This window comes from Arvicanthis niloticus, chromosome 1, assembly GCF_011762505.2.
Source record: "Arvicanthis niloticus isolate mArvNil1 chromosome 1, mArvNil1.pat.X, whole genome shotgun sequence".
Lineage (NCBI taxonomy): Eukaryota > Metazoa > Chordata > Mammalia > Rodentia > Muridae > Arvicanthis > Arvicanthis niloticus.
Window position 1 is genome coordinate 74,553,292 of NC_047658.1, and position 24,614 is coordinate 74,577,905.

The following is a 24,614-nucleotide window of genomic DNA, read 5'->3' on the forward strand; positions in this document are numbered from 1 at the left end:
AAGAAAGAGAACTACAGACCAATCTCTCTTATGAATATTGATGCAAAAATACTCAATAAAATTCTCGCAAACTGAATCCAAGAACACATCAAAGCAATCATTCATCATGATCAAGTAGGCTTTATCCCAGGAATGCAGGGATGGTTCAATATTCAGAAATCCATCAATATAATCCACTACATAAATAAACTCAAAGGAAAAAACCACATGATCATCTCACTAGATGCTGAGAAAGCATTTGACAAAATTCAACATTTCTTCATGTTAAAAGTCTTGGAAAGTTCAGGAATTCAAGGTCCATACGTAAACATAGTAAAAGCAATATACAGCAAGCCAGTAGCCAACATCAAACTAAATGGAGAGAAACTTGAAGCAATCTCACTAAGATCAGGGACTAGACAAGGCTGCCCACACTCCTGTGTCTCTAAATAACAGATTGCATCATCCAACTGGTTACTTAAGCTATAACTCTTTAAATTAAAAAAAAAATTAATGGATATGTATGTGCATGAGGCAGGGCATGCCAGTGTTATATGTGTGGAGGTGAGTGGAGAAACTTGAGGGAGTCTTCTTCTACCATGGGGAAGGAGATAGTGATTGAACTCATGTTACCAGGCTTGGTTCTAAGTATCCTCACCCACTAAGCTATCCTGCTGGCCCCCAAGATAGGACTCTTGTTGATGTCTCTTCCTCTTTGATTAACATCTAGTTCAATGTCTATCAATTCTGTCTCCTATATATCATGCAAATCTTTGGGCAGGCTTCTTGATTTAGAGGTAGATAATGCCTGGAACATTGACATATCCAGTGCAAAGCCTGTTGTGACCAGGCAGTCTCTGGGTTTCTACACTCTGCTTTCACTGGACTTAAGCAGCCTCTGAAGATGCTGCCCTCTGTTCCCTTGCCTTGACTCATTTGGCAAAACTATGTATTATCATCACAAACAGTAGCAACCCAAGAAGCCTAAGCCCCAAGGCTAGCTTAGATATCCATCCTAAGCTGTGTATGGATAACAGTCTGATTTTATGGCTGCATATACATGAGGGCCTGAATCTGTCTTGTTTATTTTTGTAGAAAGAACTAAATATTTGTACTCATTTTTCCAATAAGTACTTGTAGAAGAGATAACAACAAAAAGAAAGAGGGAAATTGACTAAAAGTTTAGGATATTGACATTTAAATTTCCGAAGTATGCTACCCTCAGATAGCAGGTTCCACATATGACATAAGAATGAGCAGAAGTAAAGTTTAAGCACAAGTTGTTGGAGTCAAGGAAGTCAGTGGGTTGAAGTACAGGGTGGCTTGTCAGATCATATATTAAAGCCTGTTGTGCTGTGTAGAAAACTTGAACCAAGTGTATTAATACTTTTAAAAATGGAGAGCTAAAATTTACTGACCCAGTAAAATCTCTTCCATGTTTTATGATATCCTTAATGTTTATAAAAGCATAGAAAGATGGATATTTTGTATGTATGTATGTATGTATGTATGTATGTATGCATGTATTAGCATTTATTTTGATGTGTATGAATGGTTTCCTGAATAGTATGTATATGTACCACATGTATGCCTGCTGCCCATAAAAGCTAGAAAAGGGCATCAGATTCCCTTGGAACTAGAGTTACAGACTATTGTGAGCTGTCACGTGAATGTTAGAAATAGAACCTGAGTCCTCTGGAAGAGTAGCCAGTGCTCTTCTTAATCACTGTGCCACCGCTCCAGCCTCAGATGAGGGCATGGGGGGAGATTTTCGTAAAATGATGGTTTTATTTATTTATTTTTTAAAATTTTATTTAATTTTTTTTTACACTCCAGATTTTATCCCCCTCCTGGTCCACCCTCTGACTGTTCCACATCCCATACCTCCTCCCCCCTTGTTTCCACGAGGATGTTCCCACCCTCCATGTCCCACCCCACCAGACCTCTTCACTTCCTGGGGCCTCCAGTCTCTTGAGGGTTAAGTGCATCTTCTCTGACTGAACCCAGACCCCCACAGACCTCTGCTGTATATGTGTTGGGGGCCTCATATCAGCTGGTGTATGCTGCCTGATTGGTGGTCCAGTGTTTGAGAGATCTCGGGGGTCCAGGTTAATTGAGACTGCTGGTCCTCCTACATGGTCGCCCTCCTCCTCAGCTTCTTCCAGCTTTTCCCTAATTCAACCACATGGGTCAGCAGCTTCTGTCCATTGCTTGGGTGTAAATATCTACATCTGACTCTTTCAGCTGTTGGTTGGGTACTTCAGAGGGCAGTCTTGATAGGTCCCTTTTTGTGAGCTCTCCATAGCCTCAGTAATAGTGTCAGGCTTTAAAGCCTCCCCTTAAGCTGGATCCCACTTTGGGCCTGTCACTGGACCTCCTTTTCCTCAAGCTCTTCTCCATTTTTGTCCCTGAAGTTCTTTCAGACAGGAACAATTCTGGGTCAGAGTTTTGACTGTAGGATGGCAACTCCCTCTCTCACTTGATGCCCCATCTTTCTACTGGAGGTGGGCTCTACAAGTTCCCACTCCCCACTGAAGGGCATTTCTTCTACCCCTTGGATCCTGAGAGTCTTGAATTCACAACAGAGGAATCTCAAATGGCCAAAATGATGATTTTTAAAAGGAATACATTAATGGTAGGGAGAATGTTAGGGAGTGAGAGGAGAGGTGGCTCAGTGGTTAAGAGCTCTTGCTGCTCTTACAGAGGCCCTGGATTCAGTTCTCAGCACCCACACTGGACAGTTTGCAACTACCTGTAACTACAATTCCAGGAGAAATGATGCCCTCTTCTGACCTCTGTGGAGTGCCCATACTTACACACATACAGACACACACACAGACACATACACATACACATACAACATACACACAGACAGATACACACACACACACAAATAGTAAAATAAATCTCAAAAAAGGAAACGGACATATTTCATAACTTGGTTGAAATACCCTAGCTACTAAGTATCAGAATTAATATTAAAATCCAATTATATTTTGTTCTAAATCTATCATTCTTTTCAATTATATTTTGATGATTATGATAAATTTAAATATAATTAAGATGTTAGTAGATAATGAAAGGAGTGGAGTAATGCAGGTGTAGTAAGATTGAAAACATTGCAAACAACATGAGAGAAAGAGGGGACAGAGGGAGGGAGAGAGGGAGGGAGGGAGGGAGGGAGGGAGGGAGAGAGAGAGAGAGAGAGAGAGAGAGAGAGAGAGAGAGAGAGAGAGACTGTGAAATGATGTCTTTGGGCGACAGTCACCAAAATGCTTCCTACAGTACTTAAAGAATGCATGTTAAGGAGGAGAAAGAAGATGAGGAGGAAAAGGAGGAGGAAGGAGAAGAAGAAGGAGAAGGAGAAGGAGAAGGAGAAGGAGAAGGAGAAGGAGAAGGAGAAGGAGAAGGAGAAGGAGAAGGAGAAGGAGAAGGAGAAGCAACAGAATCAGCAATGAGCTGAGCATGGCAGCACATGCCTGTAATTGCAGTGTTCAGGAAGGTGAGGTAGGAAGATAAGAAGATCATGAGGCCATCCTAGGCTACACAGTAAGGCTCTGCCAGAAAGAGGAGGAAGAGGGCGAAGAGGAAGAGGAAGTTAATAGAGACTGACTCTGGCATGACATACATGTTAGATTTAGCAGCCAAATACTTTTAAACAACTACTAAAATGTTCAAGAGGCTGGAGAGATGGCTCAGGAGTTAAGATCATTTGTTGACTTTCCAGAGGATTCAGGTTCAGTTTCCAACACCTACATGGCAGTTATTTGTAACTCCAGATCCAGAAGAGGGTCTGACATCTGTTTTCATGTTTGTGAGTACCAAGCATGTATGTGGTACACATAAACATGCAAGCAAACATTCATACTCATAAAATAAATAAATCTAAAACAGTATTCATGGGTGCTTGAGAGATGACTCTGTGGTTAAGAGTGTTAGCTGCTGCTGGGCCGTGGTGGCGCACGCCTTTAATCCCAGCACTTGGGAGGCAGAGGCAGGCGGATTTCTAAGTTCGAGGCCAGCCTGGTCTACAGAGTGAGTTCCAGGATAGCCAGGACTACACAGAGAAACCCTGTCTCGGAAAAAAAAAAAAAAAAAAAAAAAAGAGTGTTAGCTGCTCTTTCAGAGGGCCTGGGTCATTTCTCAGCACCCATGAGGCAGCTTACAACCACTTGTAACTCCAGCTCTAGGGGATCTAATGCCCTTTTCTGACCTCTGCTAGAACCTGCACATACATGACAAATTCTCTCTCACACACAAATAAATAAGATAAATAAACAAAAAGCTTAAAAGGAAAAAAATGCTGGATGCCTTCTTCAGCAGAGTGGCAGTGATAACATGGAAATCTGACGCGCAGACAAGAGTGAAGAACATCAAAAAATAATGACCATGTGGTTGCGTATAAATGACTGATATTTTCTTTCTGTGCTTTCCTTAAAAGATAGCTGGTAGTCAAAACAAATACTATGATGCTTTTAGTGGGGTCTAATATAAGGTAGAAGTCAAGTGGAGTGAAAAAAATTGTATTGCAGTATAGTTGTTTTCTTGTATTTGCCTAAGCAAAATCAAGCACATGCCCCCCCCTAAAAAGTTTATGGATAAACTTTTAATTATTTAAAACAGCCAAAGCCTGGAACTAACCTTCCTGTGTTAATGGACCCGTAAATTATGTAATTTTCATAATGGAATATTGTACAATAATATATCAAATTACTGATAATCAAAAACATGTATGAGTGGCAAATGTAGGTGAAGTGAAAGCAAACATATGGCCAAGTAGCTGCTCTATGATTCTATTTGTACAAAGCTCTAGAAGAGGCATAGTTGACAGTGACAGAAATCAGTTCAAAGAGCAATGTCTGCATGGTGGTGGGAAGGAGGTGACAGTAAAGAGGGCACGGGGGAACTTTTAGGGCTCCTAAAATCTAAATAGCATTAAAATGGTGGTTTACAGAGCTGTCTACATTGTCAGGACTCACTATAAATTTAAACATGTATATTTTGTTTTTTTGTGAATCATCCTTTCCCCTCCTTAGTGTTTTTAGATTAGGATATATAAAGTGATGGGTTTCATATGGCATTTTCATGCATGTGTGTCTCTATACTTTGTTCTTAGCTCCCTTTACATTTCCCTACTCATTCTCCTTGCCTCTCTCTGGTAAATTTACATCGTAAAGTCATTTAAAATTTTATTTATTCATGTATATATGTGCATGTTCAGGTACACCGCAGCATGTATGTAGAGGTCAAAGAACAACTTCTAGGATCTTGATACCTCTCTCTCTCTCTCTGTGTCTCTGTCTCACTTTCCAAGGCAGCAGTTTTCTTGCTCCACTATTGTGCTAAAGTACTCCAGGACAGCTGGCTCACGGCTTCCCAGCAATTCTAATGTTTTTACCTCCCATCTTGAAATAGGTGTGCTGGGATTACAACTGCATCTGGCAATATTGTATTGAATTCTAGCTCTCAGGCTTGGCTTGGCTAGCACTCATACTCCCTGCACCCCATCTCCATTTTGAGGCATGTAGCCTAGGTTGGCTGTGAAGCCACTATGTAGCCAAAGGTGGCCTTGAACTCTTGATCCTTCTATGTCTACCTCCCAGGTGCTAAGATGAAAGGTATGTGCCACTGTGACTGAAACAAAGCATACGTGTGACATGACTGTGCATTCTTCAATGGAGATGATTTGCACTTTCTAATTGTGATCTGAGTCAGTTTCCAACCATCTCAACTTACAAATCTTATTATAGTGTTCATTTCCTTCAGGTAATGAATAGGTAGGATCTAAGGGAGGAGAGAGGAGACATCACTTTATTTTAGGAAGGTGTGGAGAGACAGCAACTTACTCAGAGGTTATCAATTGCCAAAACATTAGGTGTATAGAATTTCTTTAGAATTCTGTGTGCTAGAAATGGTTATGTGGCAGAGATGGGAGATACTTTAATGTGGATTTGTACATGTCCTTAGTGCTGGTCTGAATGTTTTTACAGACCCAGAGAAGAGCTGCCAGCCAGTGCTGGAGACCCTGCGGCAGGCAATGGAAGGCACCATCTATGCCCACAACACCTTGGAATTACAGACTCTGCAGCCTACAGTAAACTTCCTTGCCACTGCTACAGTGCCAGGCTACTCTGAGCGCCCACTCTGTCCGCGTCTCTACCGACTCTTCACATCGCTGGCCTTGAACAGTATGACCCAGGACATTCTGTTGAGCAGGCACATACCTAGTATCCAAGCCTGGCTTGAACGCTTCCCCTCTGTGGAGCGGGAGCACACTCTGGCAAGAGCCCTTGTCAGGGCTTCAGTAGAGGCTTGGGAGGCTGTGTCCAACTGCTTCATGCCATCACCCCTCCACCCACACTACCGGTTTTCTCCACATTCCGTGAGCCACATTCTGGGAAGCCTGCAGCTGCTGCCTACCAGAATGGGTTCACGAGGTTTTGTAGAGTCTTTCCATCACCAGGAGCATCTGCGCCGGGTATCCGGCCTGCGTGGAACTCGCCTGACTATCATGATGTCTACGCGTGTCATGGTGCGTCTTTGGTTGCATGAGGCACAAAGAACATTTTGTGACCGGCTGGACAGTGATAAGGAACGTTCCCGTTGTGCTAAGCTGCTTCAAGAAGTAGCTCAGAATATCTTCTGTGTTGGGCCAGGGTCTGAGTCCTTGGCCAAGGACTGTGAGGAAGAGGAGGTGGAGGAGGAGAAAGTGCCGGAAGTAGAATCTGAAGAAGAAATAGCCCAGTGGGAGACCTTAAGCAACAGTGACAGTGGATCGGAGGAAGAAGAGGACCCATTTGGCCTTCAGGCCACCACAGGCTCGTTCCTCAGTGAGAGTCTAGCACCATTCCCCATAAAGTCAGTAAACAAGGAGAACACAGCAAATGTAAGTCAGCTAGCTGAGCAAGAGGAAGATTCTAGCAGTAAGCTCCATTCAGAGACACGGAAGCATGAGTGGCAGAAGGCACCCCAGACAGACCTAAACTTACCTTTGTTGCTACCAGTGCTATTGTTCTATCCCCAGGAGAGTCCCTCAGACGTAGTGTTCAGTCTGGAGCTTACAATGGGATCTAACTTTGAGAGTCCCAACTTGTACCTGGAACGGCAGTGGGAAAACCTGGAAAAGCAGTTGGCTGCGTCAACTGTACGGCTGAAGATGAACTCTGGTGTTTCCCTGTGTCACGTGATGGTCCAGCATGTGGCTCGCCTGGTCCGAGTTCTGGCTAGGCCCAGGCAGCATGGTCTATTGCTCTCAGAGTTCCGGGGTACTGGGCGCAATACAGCCATCATCCTGGCTTCTAGCATTTGTCAGGCTCAGCTTTTTTATTTACCACTTGAATCAGATGAAGCTATTTTCCAGTGTCTCCGAGATGCCAGCTGGCATGCTGGCATGTTAAACCAGCCAGTGGCTCTTACAGTGCCTGATGAAGTGAATGTTGCTACCTTTTGCCGACTGTTGGCCCTGGCAACCTCAGGTAGCTTCCCTGACCAGTACACAGACGCAGATCTGGATAACATTGAAGAGCATTTCCTCAAGGAGAACCTTTCGATCAAACACGTTGCTAGGAAGGACACAGTACTGAATAGGTAAGGCCCAGAACCCCTCAAAGTCAGTTCTGCTTTTACTCTTTCTTGGCCAAAAAAGGCAAGAGAAAAAGCTATAGGTTGTCATGAGGGCTAAAGGGTCAGGGTTGGAACAGGTGTCTGGATGTGTCAACAGGTCTGGAGGATGATGACAGCTGAGTCCCCCCTGACTTCCAGGTTCTACCAGCAAGTGTGTAGCAATCTCCACATGTTCTTCCTGGTGGGAGATAACCAAGTCCAAAATCAGATGCCCTCCACCCTTTTCCTGAGTCTCCTTCAATTGACCATTGCCAGTGTTGACCGCTATGAACCCTGGGACCAAGCTTCTCTGGTCAAGATTGCCCAGTTCCGTCTGGAGAATGATCAGAGTCTACCTCTTTATGATGGTGAGCCACTTTTCACTTGTTCTGATCACTCATCCCAACCGACTAGTGATAGTTCCTGCCCAGGGTGGTCTCCCTCATCTTGATCTGATATCTCACTCTTCTTCTCCTCATTCTTCTTCCTTTCTGACTAATATTTTCTACTTTCCTTCCTGAACTGAAAGATGATCCTTTTTCTTCTCATTCCCATCCAATCCTATAAGGCCAGACCAAAACTATATCCATTGCAGGCTCCTTGAAGTGCCCAGATTTCAAGATCTTAATTCCCAATGTGTCCAACATCATGGCTCGCATCCATGTTTCAACTGCCTATTACCATCAACACATGTGTCCTGCATTGCCACTTGTCACCCCTAAGACCTTCCAGGACTTCTTGGGTATGTTCCTGCTGCAGCAGCAGCAGATGATCCTGAAGATGAGGATGAGGGCCAGTCGGTAAGTGACCCCACCCCTGCAGTTCACTTCCTTCTTCACTCTTGAGTCCACTCAAGAGGTTTATTGTGTTTCTAGCATCCAAGCTGCCCTGAAGACTCTGCGGCTGATGGTTGAGAGGCACAGTACCCAAACCAACATGCTCACTAACTTGGAAAAGCAACTAAAAGGCTCCTACAAAGTAAGAGGAAGAAGACTGTAAGATTTACACAGTTGTATCAAAGCAAGAGAACAAAAGGGGGCCTGGGAAATTCGCATTTCTTTTTAGAGTCTTCTTTTCCTTGGTGGATCTCTTTAATCCCTGCTGCCTCTTCTGTTAGAGCCCAGGGCCCAATGTTTCCCATGTTACATCATCTCAGACTAGATTGACTTTTGTAACACAGAAATCTCAAGTACCTGCTCCTGAATGCCTTTAGTGCTGTGACTCAGTTTGGTATGTCCCCAAGATCCCTGGATTTCTTATTGTCTTCAGTGGGTCTCATGACAGACGTCTGTTTTCCCCCTGTATACTATTTTGTTTTGCATCTTTATTCCAAAAAAAAAAAAAAGCACCAAATGTATAAGACTGTGCTGAACAATGAGAAAGTGTGGATGGGTATGGAGATAGAGGGACATATACACTATAGCAAAGAAACAGAATCGTATTTAAATGGTGTGCTAGACATCAGTGTCCTGAATCTCTTTAGTTAGCCTCTGCTGCTATTTCCCAGACATCTCCTTCCCACCACTTCTAATACTTGCTTCACTTGCTCATCAGCTTCCCTGTTTCCTCTTGACTGTTACCCCAAATACAGTTCCTTTATGGCCCAAACACCAATCATTTTGCTTTTCTATGCAGAGCCAATCACTTTTGAATAAATAAACCTCTCATATCTTGCTAAAATTGTAGGGTAGGGTGGGGTGGAAGCTGTGATACCTTCACCAGGCAAATCCTCCATTTGAGGTTATTTGCACAAAATAGTGGGTTTTGTTTTTTAATATAATGGCTTTTGAAATAACACTTTGTTTAGTTTCTGTTGTGTCAGACTTTGAAAAAGGCTCAGGACTGGCTACCGAGAAGTGAACTAGTATCACATTCTGAATTAGGTAATCTCTTCAGTTTTCAGGCCTTGCTGGTCCACATACCTCTTCATACCAATGTGAGCAGTGCTAGCTCTCTATGTTATGTTTTCCATCATGTGCTATGTAAATTGTGGTCCATGGAGTTCTCAAAATGCGGGCACTCTTTTCCTATCATAGTCATCCTATGATGGCCACATTAGACCTCAAGACTAAGATGAATTTCAAAATAGGGACTGGAGGTAGTAGAAAGTTTAAAGTAAATAGGAGTCTCCTTTTTCTTATATCCTAAATTCTACTGTCTTGCCTTGGGTCTTACATTTTCTCAAAATAATTATGATCATGGTAATTAATTACCATGAATTATTGATCTGATTGAGGAGGCCTCCCATAATATAGCAAGCTCCAAATATAGGCAAGAGACATTCATAATCTTAGGCTATTCTGTTAGATCCCTTGGCCATTCACTCAGTGGTCCTAATAATGCATCCTTCCAGTGTTTCCCACCTCCCCCAAACGGTACTCCCATTCCCCTAGTCATCTAAGCCAAGTCCCCAGAACCATTCTGCTCTTCTCTATTTTTCTCCTTTCTCGTATTCAATTAGTTCATTTATTTATCGATATCACCAACAAAATTAATTGAACTCTATAACTTTTGCCCAGGTCCTTAACATGTCTGTATTTGTGTTTATATCTGAATGTAAACTGATGGGTAGATAAAAAGATATATACATTCTTTGCACAGAAAGAAGCTCTCCATTCTGATTTACTGATGAGAAAACAGAGATCCAAAGAGGCCAAGGGACTTGTCTGTGCAATTTCAGTTATTCATATTTTGACAGAGAAAAATCTAGAGTTCTCTAAGATATACCAAGAAATGTTTTCTAGAGAGGAGAGGAGAGTAGAGAAGGGAAGGGGGTAGCAAGGGGAGGGGGAGAAGAAGAGGTCTCAGTATGAAATGTATAGAATTAGGTGGATGTTTGAAAACATTCCTATAAAATTGTAATACAATGTAATGAAAGATGAAATACACCAAAGTTGTTCCCCAGGGTAAGATTTGGACATGCATACAAGGAGGTAGAAGGGAAGAGTGTCTGGGTTGGTGCACCAGCCTGAGTGAAGGCACAGAGACTAGAGAACACACAGCACACTGGGGGAAGCCAAAGACAGAAATGGTTGAAGACTATAGTGCTCAGGGGAAAACAAAACAAGGGACATGAAGAGATGAGTAGCCACAAAGGCAAGTGTTAGACACAAAGACAATGAGATTCAGTTAAGAAAACCAATTAGGCTGCAGTGTGGTGAATGGCTGGAAGGTAAATGAGAAGTGAAAGCAAGGCACTAATTAGAACAGGAGTGTGGCTCAGGAGAGAGATTCTGAGTGTGAGTGGACACTGATGGGAATTGGGATAAGAGACACTCGGGAGGTCTAATGGGAAGGTCTATAAAATGAGCTAGGGTTGAAGAACTAAAGGAGATGAAGCAAAGGGTAACAACAAGGCTTCCTCTGTGACTAATCAGTATATTCTGTCAAAGTCCTTTGGAGAAAGGACACAGGGAGCAGAGTGAGATAGCTCAGGAGACATGAACATACTCATTTGGGGGATGTATAGAGCTGGAGGGGCTTATAAGAGGCTGAAGTAGATGGATACATAGTATAGGACTGGGGAAGAAATGTGGAGAGAGACAGAGACAGAGACAGACAGAGAGAGAGAGATATTGGTTTGACTTTTTAGAATAATGATATAGTAAAGTAAAATACTACTCTACACAGTATAACCAATCAAAGCCATAAGATTACAGGACATGAAGAAGTGTAGGATGAGAAGAAATGGGAGAAATGGTAGTCTACGGGGTGGCAAAAGAAAAGACAAAGAGATCCAGTGTTATGAAGGGCAGGGGAAGACTGTGCTCTTAGACACCTGCTGCTAAGGAACTGGAAAGAGAAGGGATGGAACAGAATGTTTATACAAGCTACCTTTTTGGCAACAAAACTTCAGGAAAAGCAATCCCCACTTAGGGCTCTGCTACCAGATGTGTCAGTCACAGACCCAGAGAGAAGCTCTATCTGTGGCCTACTGGGAGTTTGACTTGGTCATCCTATCATACTCATAGTGTCTCTGTGTGGGGTAGTCTCAGATAGCCTAGGGAATGGAGCTGTAAGATCTGGGCCTTTGTTCACAGAATGTTGGTATGTATCAAAGCCAACTCGAACAATCCAAGATCCTGTACAAGCAGAAGATGGTAGAATGCCAACACCAGGAGAGCCTCATTGAGAATCTGGTGAAGCAGCATGATGCCCTAAAGGCTCAACAGGAGGCTTTCCTGGAGCAGGTAGGTTATTCCTGCTACTTAGCCTGCTGGGGAGAGGACAACTCATAGGATACCTAGGGGACAGAATGGGGTGGCCAATAGTCAGGGCTCCTGTCGGAGAGGCCAATGTGATAAGGTGGCTTGGGAATGGACCTTCATGAAGACCCTTAGGAGAGGTAAGTTCTCTTTGGAACATCCTGAAGAATGGGCAGAACATCACAGGGTCTCTGCAGCATGCATCTGTTCTCATTTAGATGGGCAAGGCATTCGTAGGTCCTTTGAGCCATCTGCGGGTGGCTGACTTTGAGGAGTTAAGGAGCTATCGAGCCCCACCAGAATCTGTAGTCAAGGTGACAGACGCATTGTGTGACTTGTTCCACCGAGAGACTGGCTGGTCCAGTGCCAAGCAGCTGTTATGTACTGAAGACTTTTATCAGGTAGGAAAGATGAGGCACCATAAAGGGAGAGGGGTGGCATAAAGAGAGAATCGGACAGGAATAGCCTACTGAGTCAAGGTCAAGAGTACCCTTACTTTCTCTCCCCTCAACATTCGTCCTCCCAGGAGCTGGTATTCTTCCCCAAGGAGAAGCTGACGGACTCAGAGCTGATCAAGTTGAACCAAGCTCTAAGGGATCCAGGTATGAGAGATGCAGCCTTGAGGTCAGTAAGCATCCCCGCAGCAAATCTGGCAGTCTGGCTCTGGGCGGTCCTGCGCTATGGGCTGGCACAACGCCGAGGATTGCCCACTGGCCTGCTGCTGCGGCAGGTAGACGCAACACTGGCTCGGGAGCAGGCCCGCCTTGGCCAGTTCCAGTTTCAGGCCCATGATCTGCTAGAGCAAACTCTGTCTTTGGCTAAAAAGCTAGAAGATGCCCAAGTCAGTCATAACCATGTGGTGGAGACCCTCAATCAGGCACAATGTGGGCACTTTCACAAATGGCCCATGAAGTCCGCGCTGCTCACGCCCATACACATGTGGACGACACAGCTCCAGGTAACAAGCCCATATGTCCCATGTGTCTCTTTCCTAGTTCATTTTATACCCCTCCTCTCCATACTTCACCTCTGTCTGCCCTTCCACATACCCCCATGCCTCACCCCTACTCATGCTTTGGTCACTTGTCCACACTAGAAGTTGCAGGTGCAAGCCAAGACCGTGTTTGGAGATGCCCTCTTGTGCTCAGCTGCCATTATCTATCTGGGTCCCTTCCCACCACAGCGGCGCCAAGAACTGCTGGAAAAGTGGCTATCTCTGTGTCAGGGCTTTGAGGAAGCCCTGGACCCAGATGATGTGGCACAGGCACTGAGGCAGAAATCTGTTGGGGTACCAAAGAACCCTCTGCTGCCCACAAGTACTCCCTTCAGGATTTTGACCTTGCTGAGCTGTGGATCTGAACAGCACCAGTGGGATCGAGATCTGAAGCCTCAGGCGAAGTCAGCTCGCCTGTTAGGCTTGCTGCTGCGAAGCCATATCCACTTCAGCAGTGCCCGTTGGCCTCTGCTGCTTGATCCCAGCAACCAGGCCACCATCTGGTTGAACCCACTACCTCCAAAACAGAACAAGTCGTTGGAAACATTTCCCACAGAGAGCGGAGGTAGGCATGGATAATGGTACAATGCTTCTTGGGAGTCTGAACCCCTAACACTCAGCCTCCTGTGGTTTGCCTTTCCATGCTGGAGATACTGACTTTTTGTGGCTAAACTATATTATTTTACCAGCCTAAACTATATTAATAAATGGTCTCATTTACCAGTTTTTGTGTGGTTGGTTTTAGCTTATGTTAAAATGACCCTAAATCTACATAGCTGGCCAAGCCATGATTTTCCACTTTGCCAGCCTACTCAACACCACAGGAAATTTTGCTTACAACTAAAGCTTACAATTTGTGGTAATATTTATTACCCAAATTCATGAAATATTGAGAAATTCTTGAAAGATATTTTCATTTGCTGGTACCTGTGCCACATCCTCTGGGTCCAATACAGAGGGGAAAGATTTGGCTAGGTTTGAATCAGGAATCGATCTGAATAGAGTATTGGCAGAAATATTTCCTAGGAGAAGGGAATGAATCCATTTATAAAAGAAGGAGCTGGGCAGTTGAAAAGATGAGAGGGAAATTATAGCCTTCTATGGACCTAGGGTCTTTATAGAAATAATGAACTTCAAGACCTTGAAATAAGACCATTCTGTGCCTTGTATGAGTGGACCGTAAGTCTCATGGCAGTCATCTTTTAGGAGACAGAGTAGAGAACATAGATAAACAGTTGGGGAGATTATATGAAGGAGGCACTTGCAGAGCCACAAACTAAGGAATACCTAAAATTCCACTCACCAGGGGATGTAAGAGACAAAGACAGATTTCCCTTTTGGAGCCTTTGGAGGGAAGACAGCTTTTCTGGCACACTGATTTCAGACTTCAGGCCTCCACAACTCCTGAGAGAATATTAGTTTAAGACACTAAGTTTATGGAAAGTTGCTATGGTCATCCCAGAAATTAATCCATACACCATAGTTGCAGGATGTCCACCACCCAGGTATCATGTCAAAGTTACTACTGGCAATTTATGTCTCTTCTGTCAGGAAAGCAAAAGATTTTTCAGAAGTGTTGGGCAGAATTTTTGTCCCTGTGACTTTTTTCCAAGTGCTGGGGATTGTATATTGCTAGGAAAGCATTGTACCATCAAGCTACATCCTCAGCCTTTGACCTCTGCCTTCTGGTATTTCTCCCATGATAATATTCCAGGGGAGGAAAAGTTCAGATGTACCGAAGCTTACTAATCAATGTACCTTAAGGATAGCTATTAATCTGAATTATCTCAGTAAGCTTAAGCTAATAAGCCCTTCAGAGAAGAAAGGAGGGAAGAAAACACAGAGAGATTAGAAGGCCAGGGAGTAGTCAACGAACTGTTGTTGACGAGGTGGATGGAGATGACAGATCAGCTGTGGGAAGGAAAGAAATGCTGTGAAAATCCAGTAGGAGCCAGGTTTAGCAGTGGACATCTGTGGACTCAGCTACTCATGAAGCCACAGCATGAGGATGACTGGAGCCCAACAGTTTGAGGACAGTTTGGGAAGCAAAATGAGATCTTACCTTAAACAACAAAGAATCCACTAAACCTGACGGAGGACCTCCAGTCCCAGATGAAACCATCATCTAAGCCCTGTGTGTGGCTGAGCAAAGCATCTAGCCATGCTATACTGGACCACTAGCTTTTAATACTTAGGGATAATAAATGGCAGCTTTAACTGCTAAATTTGCAGTAATTTTTTAGCAAGAAAAAAGGAATGCAACAAACTAGGCCTGGCAGCCTCCACCTGTAAGAGAGCCAAGTAAGAAAACAAACATTTATTTCTTCTTAAAGGAGAAAAGGGTTCGGAATGGCTGTTCCCACACCACCTTGTGTGGTTCCAGCACCCCAGCCATGACTTGTCTAGTGTGATAGTTTACAGTCCTTCAATTACAAGTCACTGCTTCAGGCACCAATTTCCATATCAAGGAGGACAATTTTCAGTTGTTACAGACAGAATAGCTTATGTCTTTAAAAAAGATGGGTTGGGTATTGACTCTCTAATCAACCTATAGAAAGAGTAGACACGGATCTAATTTCAGAGACGACTAGCTCTTCTTGGGGCTAGTCTAACTTCAAAGTAATAATGACAACCAGTGTTGACTATTTTCCATGTGCTGGTCCAAACTGTGTATCATCACAGTACATCTTCAGAATAACTCTAAGAGGTCAGCGCTAACTAATATCAACTCCATTTTCAGAGGTGGAAACTGAGTCACTTGAGCAGCTCTCCTAAACTGTCTTCCTCAGACCTCCACACATGAACCCTCCCGTTGGGTGATCAGGACTCCTCAGAATCCCAGTTCCTCCTCTAAGAAACACTCTTTTGCATCTTTCCATCCCAGGAAAGTACCCTGTGACAAACCAAGACAGCGAGAATGAAACAGAAGATGAACTGGAAGATGAGAACAATGAAGATGAAGATGAGGCCAACGAGCAAAGAAAAGAGCAGAAAACAGAGGAGAGCAAGAGCGAGGAGGAGAATAAGCAGGAAGAGCGAGAAACAGAGAAAGAGAATGAGCCAAAGAGCTCAGGCTCAGGCTCAGGCTCAGGCTCAAGCCCACCCTCGGAGACTCAGTCTCCACCCTCTTGCCTCACTGTGCTCTCAGGCACAGACCCAGAGTTGGGTCCCCAGCTCCTGGAGGCAGCTGCCAATGGTGAGAGCTCCAGGTCCCATTTTCTTCCGATTCCCTGGCCCCACAATCCTTTCATGCCCCATTCTGACCTCAGCTCTGATCCTGTATTTCACTGTGTTGAGGAATCTTGATAGAGTCCTCTTATCAACTAAGAGAAGCAGATCTTGTGCATGAACTGGATGGTATGGTGCTGGTGTTGGGGATACGTTGATTTTGCTTCCCCTTCACAGGCTTGCCTGTGCTCTTGACCAATATGGAGCTGAGCCTAGGGTGCCAAGAACTTCAATGGCTGCTGTCAAAGAAGAATCTGATTCCCCCTTACGTGCAGCCTGGCTTCTGTCTCTTTCTCAGCACCACCTTTCCCATCCATGCTTTGCACCGAGGTGAGGCCAGCGTGTAAGTTACTAGCATAGCTTTGTAGCATACTAGGCCCCTAGAGTCACCCCTCAGGGGCTTTTCATCCAACTAGGCCCAGCGGGAACTATGACAGAGAGCCAAATTCCCTGTCTACTCCACCCTTGACTCTGACCTGGGTAAATTAGTATTTCCCATGTGATCCAAGTACTAGGTTATGAATTGCTGAAAGGGTTGAATATTCTGGATTTGGGTCTGAACATGGAAATACTAGAAGAACAGATGCTACACGAGATCCTGTGCAGAGAGCGCCCCGAGCTTGAAACCCGCTGGCAGGACCTCAGAATCAGAGCAGCAGATATCTATGAAGCTGTGAAGGCTGACGAGGTACATGGGGGCCCAGTCTGTGGGGTGGAATAAACACTGGAAGGGTTCAAGTACAGAGCTGGAGATGATGTTTGGGGACCATCACAAAGGTCCAGTTCCATCTAACAAATTACCACATTCAGGAACAGTTGTTGGTGATATTGCTACATCAGCAACAAAAGCGTCAGAAACCATCAAAGTTTTTGAGAGAAATGGTGAGAACTCAGGCAAAGATATGTCAACTGAATGCTCAAATGGAGGAGCTAGACGAGCAGAAGCTGGAGGTGATGGCATTGTGGGCACCCTATCGGCAGGTAGCTTATCATGGAATGGCTATGGTAGAAGCTCTAAGCCCACTACAAAACCTGCTGCCATTTTTCTGTATGAAGTCAGAGAATTGGTTGGTAGCCATCAGGCGGGCTATAGACAGCATGAAGCCATATGACAGTTATCGTGGAGAAGACTTGCCCAGCCATCTGCTACGGTTGAAAATACACCTAGCCCGCCAGTTGCTGATCAACACTGTGGTTGCCCTAGGCTTGAACCAAACACCCTTGGTGGGTGCCTTTGGTGCTTTGGCCATGCTGCAAGTGACAAAGAAGACACCAAAGCTAGAGAGATTGGCATTATGGCCTGGACTGTCAGCCTCTCCCAGCTCAGGCCACAGCTCACAGAACCCTGGTGTGATTAGGCCAGCCTGGATAAATTCAAGAGCCTGGGAAGAATGTGGAGCATTGGAGCTGTTGTCCCCATTTGCTGGGCTGCGTGCATCTCTGGCAGGTCACTCTGATGTGTGGCGGGATTACCTGTCACTATCATCCACTGTGCTGGGGCCTGCACCTGGTTTTAATTCTGAGCCACTTAGCCTCTTCCAAAAGCTGATTCTGTGGCGGGTACTTCGACCAGATTGCCTGGCAGGTGCCCTAGCAGACCTCACCACCAGCCTACTAGGTCGGCCCCTAGATGAAGACCTAGGTACTCCTACCATGATCTTCGAACATATTCAGCCTACTCAGCCCATACTGATCTTGCTGCCACCACCTGGCCACCCTACAGCCACTGTGCATCCTGTGACTGTCATCCGGAAACTGGCTGCCAATCCTGACCAGGTTTGGATCTAGTTACTTGGATAACAGAGTGTGTGGACTTCTGTGGGCTGTAATGGAGCGTGGGGGCCCTGTCCCAGCATTCTTATGGGTCTTTTTTCAATCACACAGGTACTTTAGGATTATTGTGGCATCACTGAGTCTAACAAATTACCTTAAGATCACCTTGAGTCACTCTGTCATCTTTCTATTGGTTCCTAGCCACAGAAGCGTCTGCATGTGATAGCACTGGGCTCGGAAGACTGGGATCCTGTATCAACTGTAGTCAACACTCTATGCCAGGCTATGCTCCAGGGGCACTGGCTAGTGCTAGATAACTGTCATTTGATGCCCTTTTGGCCAAGAGAGCTGTTACAGCCCTTGCAGGGATTGCTGGATGGAGCCAAGGGTAAGTGTACTTACTGCCTTGGGATGGCTTGGGATACCCTACACTTGGTCCTAAGGCTTTCATGGCTGATCTCCAAGTTCAAAGCCTATTCCTTTGGCCTTGTGACTGATTCCTGTTGCTCCAGTCTTGAATGACTCCTGAACTTGTGGGTCAATCCATTCATTACCAGAGGATTTATTTCGGCCCCTTATCTAACTTTAGTGGTCTCAGACTCTGAATTGCTAGCTGAACCAGAAAGCAGGAGTGTGGCCACTGTCCATAGAGATTTCCGTCTTTGGCTGATTGCGACTACTGAGGCTAGTACTTCCTTGCCAGGTGAGAAGCATCCCCTTACAAGTTATCAAGTCCAAGAGGGAGAGTGACTACACTTAGCTGACTCAGCACTCTGCTTCCTCCACAGGGGTGCTGACCCAGCACTCCATGCCTGTTTTCTGGAATCAGTCCTTAGAACTGGGCCGTATCTTGATTGACAGTTTGGATTCCCAGCAAAGCCTGTGCACACAGCCCCTCACCCAGACACTGCCTTTGTTCTTCCTGCATGGTCTCCTAGTACACCGACAGCTGTATGGGTTAAAGCTGCAAGCACACAGGGGGTGCTGGTGAGTGATCCACCAGTCCCATTCGGTCATCCAGCAAACACTGGGTATACTCCACTTTATCTTTGGAACCTCTGAAGAGTGAAGGCAAGGAAGTCTTCTCCAAAGACTTTATCTGCAATCTCACTTTGAACTGAGCCTTAAAAGATGAAGCAAATTGGGTAGAAACGGGGCTTTTTGAGCAGAGGAAATGACTATTATTAGTGTGGCTATGTGCACATGCGAAGGATGGACTAGAGAAAGGTGAAGTTTATCACGAGGGGCTTTTAGGACCATGGCAAGAGGCCTGCCATTATTCTGCAGAAGCCACTGAGGGAGTTTTAAATACAAAAGGAAAACTTGATCCTGTCTGTTGAAAGCATTACTCAAGCTGTGATGTGAAAAACAGACAGAGGGCGTGGGCCGAGAGAAAAGAGCAGTTTTTAAGGAGGCTCTAAGGAAGAGACCATGAGATGGGTGGAGACTAGGGTGAGAGTCGGAGTAGAGGTCAGGAGTAAGTATAAGGAGAAGAATAAGGATGACTCCTAGACTTCTTCGTAGACAACTGGGCAGCTGATGATCCGTCTTACTAAGGTAGAACAGTTCTTATAGGGGAAGTAAAAAATTGCAACAGAAAGCATGCTGTTTGGGGGAGCAAAGCAGTAATGTCCAGTGAGCCCTCATAAGTCTAGAGATCAGGAGAGAGGTTTGCACTGAAGAAAAGCTGTGAGAGTCCTCAGTCTATTGTTATTAAAACTGAACTCTCTACCCCTGCCCAGGAGTCAAGTGACCTTGACCAGGGTTCTTCAGATCCAAGAGCAGCTATGGGCCACTCTCAAGAACCCTAGTGCTGCCTTGCTGGAGCTGGCTGGTGAGGCTCTCCTCCTGTACCCCAGAAGACCTGGAAGAGGGTGGGGTGGAAGTCTTTAAGCTGGACACATGTGATGGATAGGCACACAGCTTTGTTTTGAGGGGTGGTAGAAACTGGAAGGACTGAAGCTCAGGGCCTCTGACTTCATCTGCAGCTTCAGTTCTCTACGGAGGTTCTTTGGGGGACCTGGAGGACAGAGAGGCCCTGGCTAGCCTGACAGGAACCTGCCTGAGTCCCAGGAACATGAACTGGGTCCAGCCACACACTCCTCAATATCTCCTGGCTACTCTGATGCCCAGCCCAGGTAAGCTTCAGACAAATGTCTATGCTGGGGTGGGGACTAGTGCATTGCACTGCTGTCCCCACAGGAGGATGGCTATCTGCACCAATAAAAAACGAGCGGGCAATGTTGATAGTTGCAGGGTCAGAGGAAGGCCTACTTTCTCGGGTCTGGTGGGATAATCTATTTTGTTCCTCATTCCCTCACCTCCAATTCTAAGAGCTAGGGGAGCTGGATGCCAGGACAGACTGCAAGGCCCAGATACAGCTACTGCCCACACCACCTGAACCTCGTACCTGTGGACTAAACGAAGGGCCCCAGGCCTGGCTGTTGAGACGCCAAAGTCGTGCTCTCCTGAATGCGCTGCAAAAGTGTTCATCCACGTGGGTTCCTACAGTTTGTGGAGGAACTGCCCAGCGCAAAGAAAGGCGATTTCAGCAACGCCTGGTGCAAGCCAAGAAGAGGCTGGTGGCACTTCAGGCTTTGCTAACCAACAGTCGTTTTCGCTCAGGCCAGTGTGCAACCCCTTGGGCAGTGTTAGGACCCAATTCCCGGCGACCTCTGGAGGGCTTCTTAGAGACAGAGGTGCTGGAACTGAAGCACCTGGTGGGCACGCTCCTGCGTGACTTTGACTGCCTATTGCAGCAGCTGAAGGGCAAGACCCCGTGCACTTCCAGCCGCTGTGCTAAGGTGGCCCAGGCTCTTTGGGCTGGACGCCTACCTCAGCCTTGGAGACCTCATTCGACTGCTGGTCCACAGCTTCCCTGGCTATGGCTGCGACAACTGTCCCGCCGTGGGCACCTGTTGATTCGCTACCTGGACAGTGGCATGAGCGAAAATGCCAACGAACCACAGCGCATATTTCACCTGTCAGCTTTTCGTCACCCCCGTCGCCTGTTGCTGGCACTGCGTTGGGAGGCTGTCCTGGAGTACTCAGGAGTGCACAGTCCCAACCTTCCTGGTCGCCAAGGCTCTAGCTCTAGCAGTCTCCCACCTAAACGTCAGGAGTTGAGCAACCACCCTTTGCATATTTGGGTATTCTGAAGTCATCCTTTCTGTCCCCCATTTGTATCCTTAAAGTATTTGATTACATCCCATCCTGTTCATCCCCGACTAATTCATCTTTCTAGTTTTGCCTAACTGTTTTCTGGTACCACCCCACCCCCTACCCCCAGGTGGAGAATGGCCCAAATCCCAAAGTTCCTAAGATGGGACTGCTGCTGATTGGGTTACAACTCCAGCATGCGGAATGGGACCAGACAGATGGAGCCCTGCAGGACAGTTTTTCCAGCCAACCCTGCCCTCTGCCTCCTGTCAGTGTCAGCACAAAAGCCCGGGATGTCAAAGACGCACCAGTTTCAGCTGGCCTGGGTATGTACTCTTGTCCTGTATACATGACTGGGCCTCTTGGCACTACCAAGCTGCATAGCAAGAACATCCTGATGCACCTGCCACTACCCACAAGGCTCAGCCCTGACACGTGTATTCAGCGGAGAGTCCATGTGTGCAGCCCAACTTTAACCTGAGCCCTGGCGAAAATAAAGCTTGTTAGTGATGTCAGGAATGACCTCTGGCATTTGGAAGAAGGCGTATATGCACCGAGCATGAAATGTGGTCCAATGATGGGAAAGGACACTATTGACAGAGGAAGAAGGGGGATGTACAAGTGGGTCAAAGGCTGTGGGGATACTTTAGGTACAGGGGCCTGCTGTTTCATATTTACAAAAGGACAGGCAAACCTGCAATAGCTAACACAGAATTTTGGGTCATTGCTCAGCTCTCTACTGTGGTCTCAGCACTTGCACTAAATATCCAGTGGGTGTTTTTGAATGGAGAACACTACAGTTGAAAGTTGCTTAAGGCATTTAGCATTTTTTGGAATGCCCCAGTTCTTCCTTTCCACATTTTCTGAGTCATATGCCCAAAACAAAGGCCAAATGAGATTCACAGCCCCTCATTCATTCGATGATAACCAGCTGAACATGTACTCCTCCACATGAAGTGTTCTTTTAGCACCAAACTCCCGTTTTCCTTGGAAACCTAGTTCCTGAAGTTCCAGGAACAGGTTATACCCTTTAAGGGCACGCTCCTCCAAGTGACTAAGCCACGCCTTTTAATAGCCCATTCATGCATTGTTGAGATTAGCACCTTTATTGTTAGTCTCTAATAGTGGCACCATGAGGGCTCCAAGCCTTCTACATCCATTTGTGGGATAGATCATATCCAAACTTCACCAGTCCACAACTGGACCTCAAAGGTCATAATGGAAAGAGTATCTCCCCCACCCTCTATTTTTTGAGATAAGGTCTTGCTATGTTCCAAGCCAGCCTCAAACACCTGCCTCAACTCTCCAAATGCTAAAACTAGAGGAACAAACCACCATATCCAGCTCAAATGCATTGCTCAAAAGTCCACATTCCATGTATGCAGAAGACCTGAACTCTTAGCTATAAAACTCAGGAAATATTCCAAAATATGACAGTCCCATTCCAAGAGGATGGGATAGATAGACACCAAAGAGTAGACCAGAGCAAGAGTAAAACCCAGCAGGACAAAAGTCCTGTAGTCCATGGACTTCTCTCTAGGGCTCACTCCACTCACTGTCTGAGGCTTTTCTTGGAGGATGCTCTATGTCCATGGCTTCTCTGAGTCTCTTCTGCAGCTCCACTCACTCACAACTTCACACAATGTCAGACTTCCTGTGGGGATTCTGGCTCTGCTGTTCACTGGCCTTCCAGACTTTGCTTTGAAGTAGAGGGAAAGCCTATAATCAATCACACAACCCTTAAATTCTACCTTTGAAACTCCAGCATCACATGGGCAATGCCCATGTCCATTGCCAGCTCAGGCTGTAGCTAGCTCCTCTTCAATAGCTTCTGAATAATACCTGGATGGCTGAACACTGGGAAACACTTTCCTAGGTGGCCCTATGTGAACAGCACTTAATACAGTCTTTTGAATGAATCTAAAGCCTTTATGCCCTTGTGCCTACCATGGGTAGCAGCCAATTTCTGAGATGCCTTCAGATACTTTTCTGTTGTTTTGGCTGTTTTGTCTTGGGGTTTGTTTTAAAGATTTATGTGCATGACTGTTTTGCCTGTATTTATGTGCACTATGTGTACACCTTGTCATGTGAAGGTCAGAGAGGGTATTAGATCCTCTGGAACTAGTGTTATGGAAAATTGTGAGCACCACATGGATTCTGGGAACCACATCCAGGTCGTCTGCAAAAGCAACAATTGTTCTTGACCACTAGTTGCTGCCTCAGGCCCTGTCTTTGATACAGGATTTCGTATAGTCAGTCTGAACTTGAACGTGCTATAGAGTTGAACTGACCTTGAATTTTTAATCATCTTGCCTCTACCTACCAAGTGCTGGCTGGCAATGGTAGACAAACACAATCACAGAGTCTACTCCTTTCTCTTCAACCACAGACATATCTCTTGCTTTTAACTTTAACTTTTTTTTCTGCTCAAACTGAATTTCAAATACCAATACTTTGCTTTTGGTAACAATTCTTGCTATAAATTTGACTAAAAGCAGCTAGCAATAACCATGCCAGGCTGCCTTGAAATGCCCCCTGCTGTATGTATGTCTGAACCTTTAAGTTTGGCCTCATGCAAAGACTCTGGATACTACTTAAATATAAAGTTTTTGCTGGGATTAAAAATGGTCTGTAGTCCAGTTCCCCAAGAGAGACCTTATTCTCATCTTTATTGTCTACATTCCTATCAGCATTCTGGCTTTCTGAATTATCACCAGAATTGCCCATGAAGCATTTCTAACAACATCCTGATGACCTCTCCAGTTTATACTTTTCTCAAACCAATCCCAAAGAATCACAAAGTCAGGTTTAATCACAACCACCTCACTTCTCCAGGATAAATTTATAGTTATACTTTCTGTCAGTGTGACAAATATCTGAAAGAAACAAGGTAAGGAAGGTGCTGTCTTGGCCCATGGTTGCAGGAGTCTCAGTTCATGACTGATGATTCCATTGTTGTGCACCTGTGAATAGGCTGAACATCAAGGCAGTGAGCATGAACTGAAGCATGGTCACGATGGTCAGGAAGCAGAGACGGCAGAGGAAACAGCTGGAGACAAGATGTGTTTTTCAAGGCTGTATCACTAGAGACTGCTTCCTTCAGTTATACCCTACATTTTAAAGTTCCTACCATTTCTCAAAATAACACCAACTGCTTGGGACCAGACCTTCAACCCTTCAACATATGCAAGCCTCTGTGTATGTGTGTGTGAAAATTTATATTTAGAGCTAGAAATGTGACTTATTTTAGTTGGTAGTTTTTGCCTACATGCACAAAGCTTTTGGTTTGATCTCAAGCACTCATAAAACTGAGTGTGGTGGCACATACCTGTAATCCCATCACTTGGGAGGTAGAGATAAAAGGATCAGAAATTCAAAGTCATTCTCAGCTACATAGTGAATTCAAAGCTACAAGAAACCCTGTCTCATAATAAAATTTAGAAATAGCATTACCTACAAATTCAAGATTACTTTTTTTTTTGGTTTTTCGAGACAGGGTTTCTCTGTGTAGCCCTGGCTGTCCTGGAACTCACTCTGTAGACCAGGCTGGCCTCGAACTCAGAAATCCGCCTGCCTCTGCCTCCCAAGTGCTGGGATTAAAGGTGTGCGTCACCACTACCCGGCGCAAGATTACATTTTTATGTGTTTAAACAAATTAAACTCTTGGTTATGTA

General features: G+C 45.3%; 1 protein-coding gene across 2 annotated transcripts in view; it reads left to right on the forward strand.

Annotated features, from left to right (window-relative positions):
* Dnhd1 (dynein heavy chain domain 1) overlaps positions 1 to 24,513 on the forward strand; it is a 69,044-nt gene extending 44,531 nt beyond the window's left edge. The window contains exons 25-44 of one of the 2 annotated variants that reach the window (XM_076939884.1): positions 5,970 to 7,566; positions 7,741 to 7,949; positions 8,177 to 8,381; positions 8,457 to 8,559; positions 11,622 to 11,771; positions 12,005 to 12,187; positions 12,313 to 12,744; positions 12,883 to 13,345; positions 15,665 to 15,976; positions 16,186 to 16,338; positions 16,518 to 16,696; positions 16,819 to 17,784; positions 17,983 to 18,169; positions 18,371 to 18,484; positions 18,570 to 18,768; positions 19,524 to 19,615; positions 19,770 to 19,919; positions 20,116 to 20,930; positions 21,071 to 21,266; positions 23,914 to 24,513. In XM_076939884.1, coding sequence (XP_076795999.1) covers positions 5,970 to 7,566; positions 7,741 to 7,949; positions 8,177 to 8,381; positions 8,457 to 8,559; positions 11,622 to 11,771; positions 12,005 to 12,187; positions 12,313 to 12,744; positions 12,883 to 13,345; positions 15,665 to 15,976; positions 16,186 to 16,338; positions 16,518 to 16,696; positions 16,819 to 17,784; positions 17,983 to 18,169; positions 18,371 to 18,484; positions 18,570 to 18,768; positions 19,524 to 19,615; positions 19,770 to 19,919; positions 20,116 to 20,930; positions 21,071 to 21,266; positions 23,914 to 23,918 — 6,710 coding nt within the window. In that variant the 3' untranslated portion in view covers positions 23,919 to 24,513. Of the gene's footprint in view, positions 1 to 5,969; positions 7,567 to 7,740; positions 7,950 to 8,176; positions 8,382 to 8,456; positions 8,560 to 11,621; positions 11,772 to 12,004; positions 12,188 to 12,312; positions 12,745 to 12,882; positions 13,346 to 15,664; positions 15,977 to 16,185; positions 16,339 to 16,517; positions 16,697 to 16,818; positions 17,785 to 17,982; positions 18,170 to 18,370; positions 18,485 to 18,569; positions 18,769 to 19,523; positions 19,616 to 19,769; positions 19,920 to 20,115; positions 20,931 to 21,070; positions 21,456 to 23,913 lie in introns of those variants that run through there. The other variant, XM_034490500.2, reaches the window with a different exon arrangement.
* Positions 24,514 to 24,614: the final 101 nt, after the last annotated feature.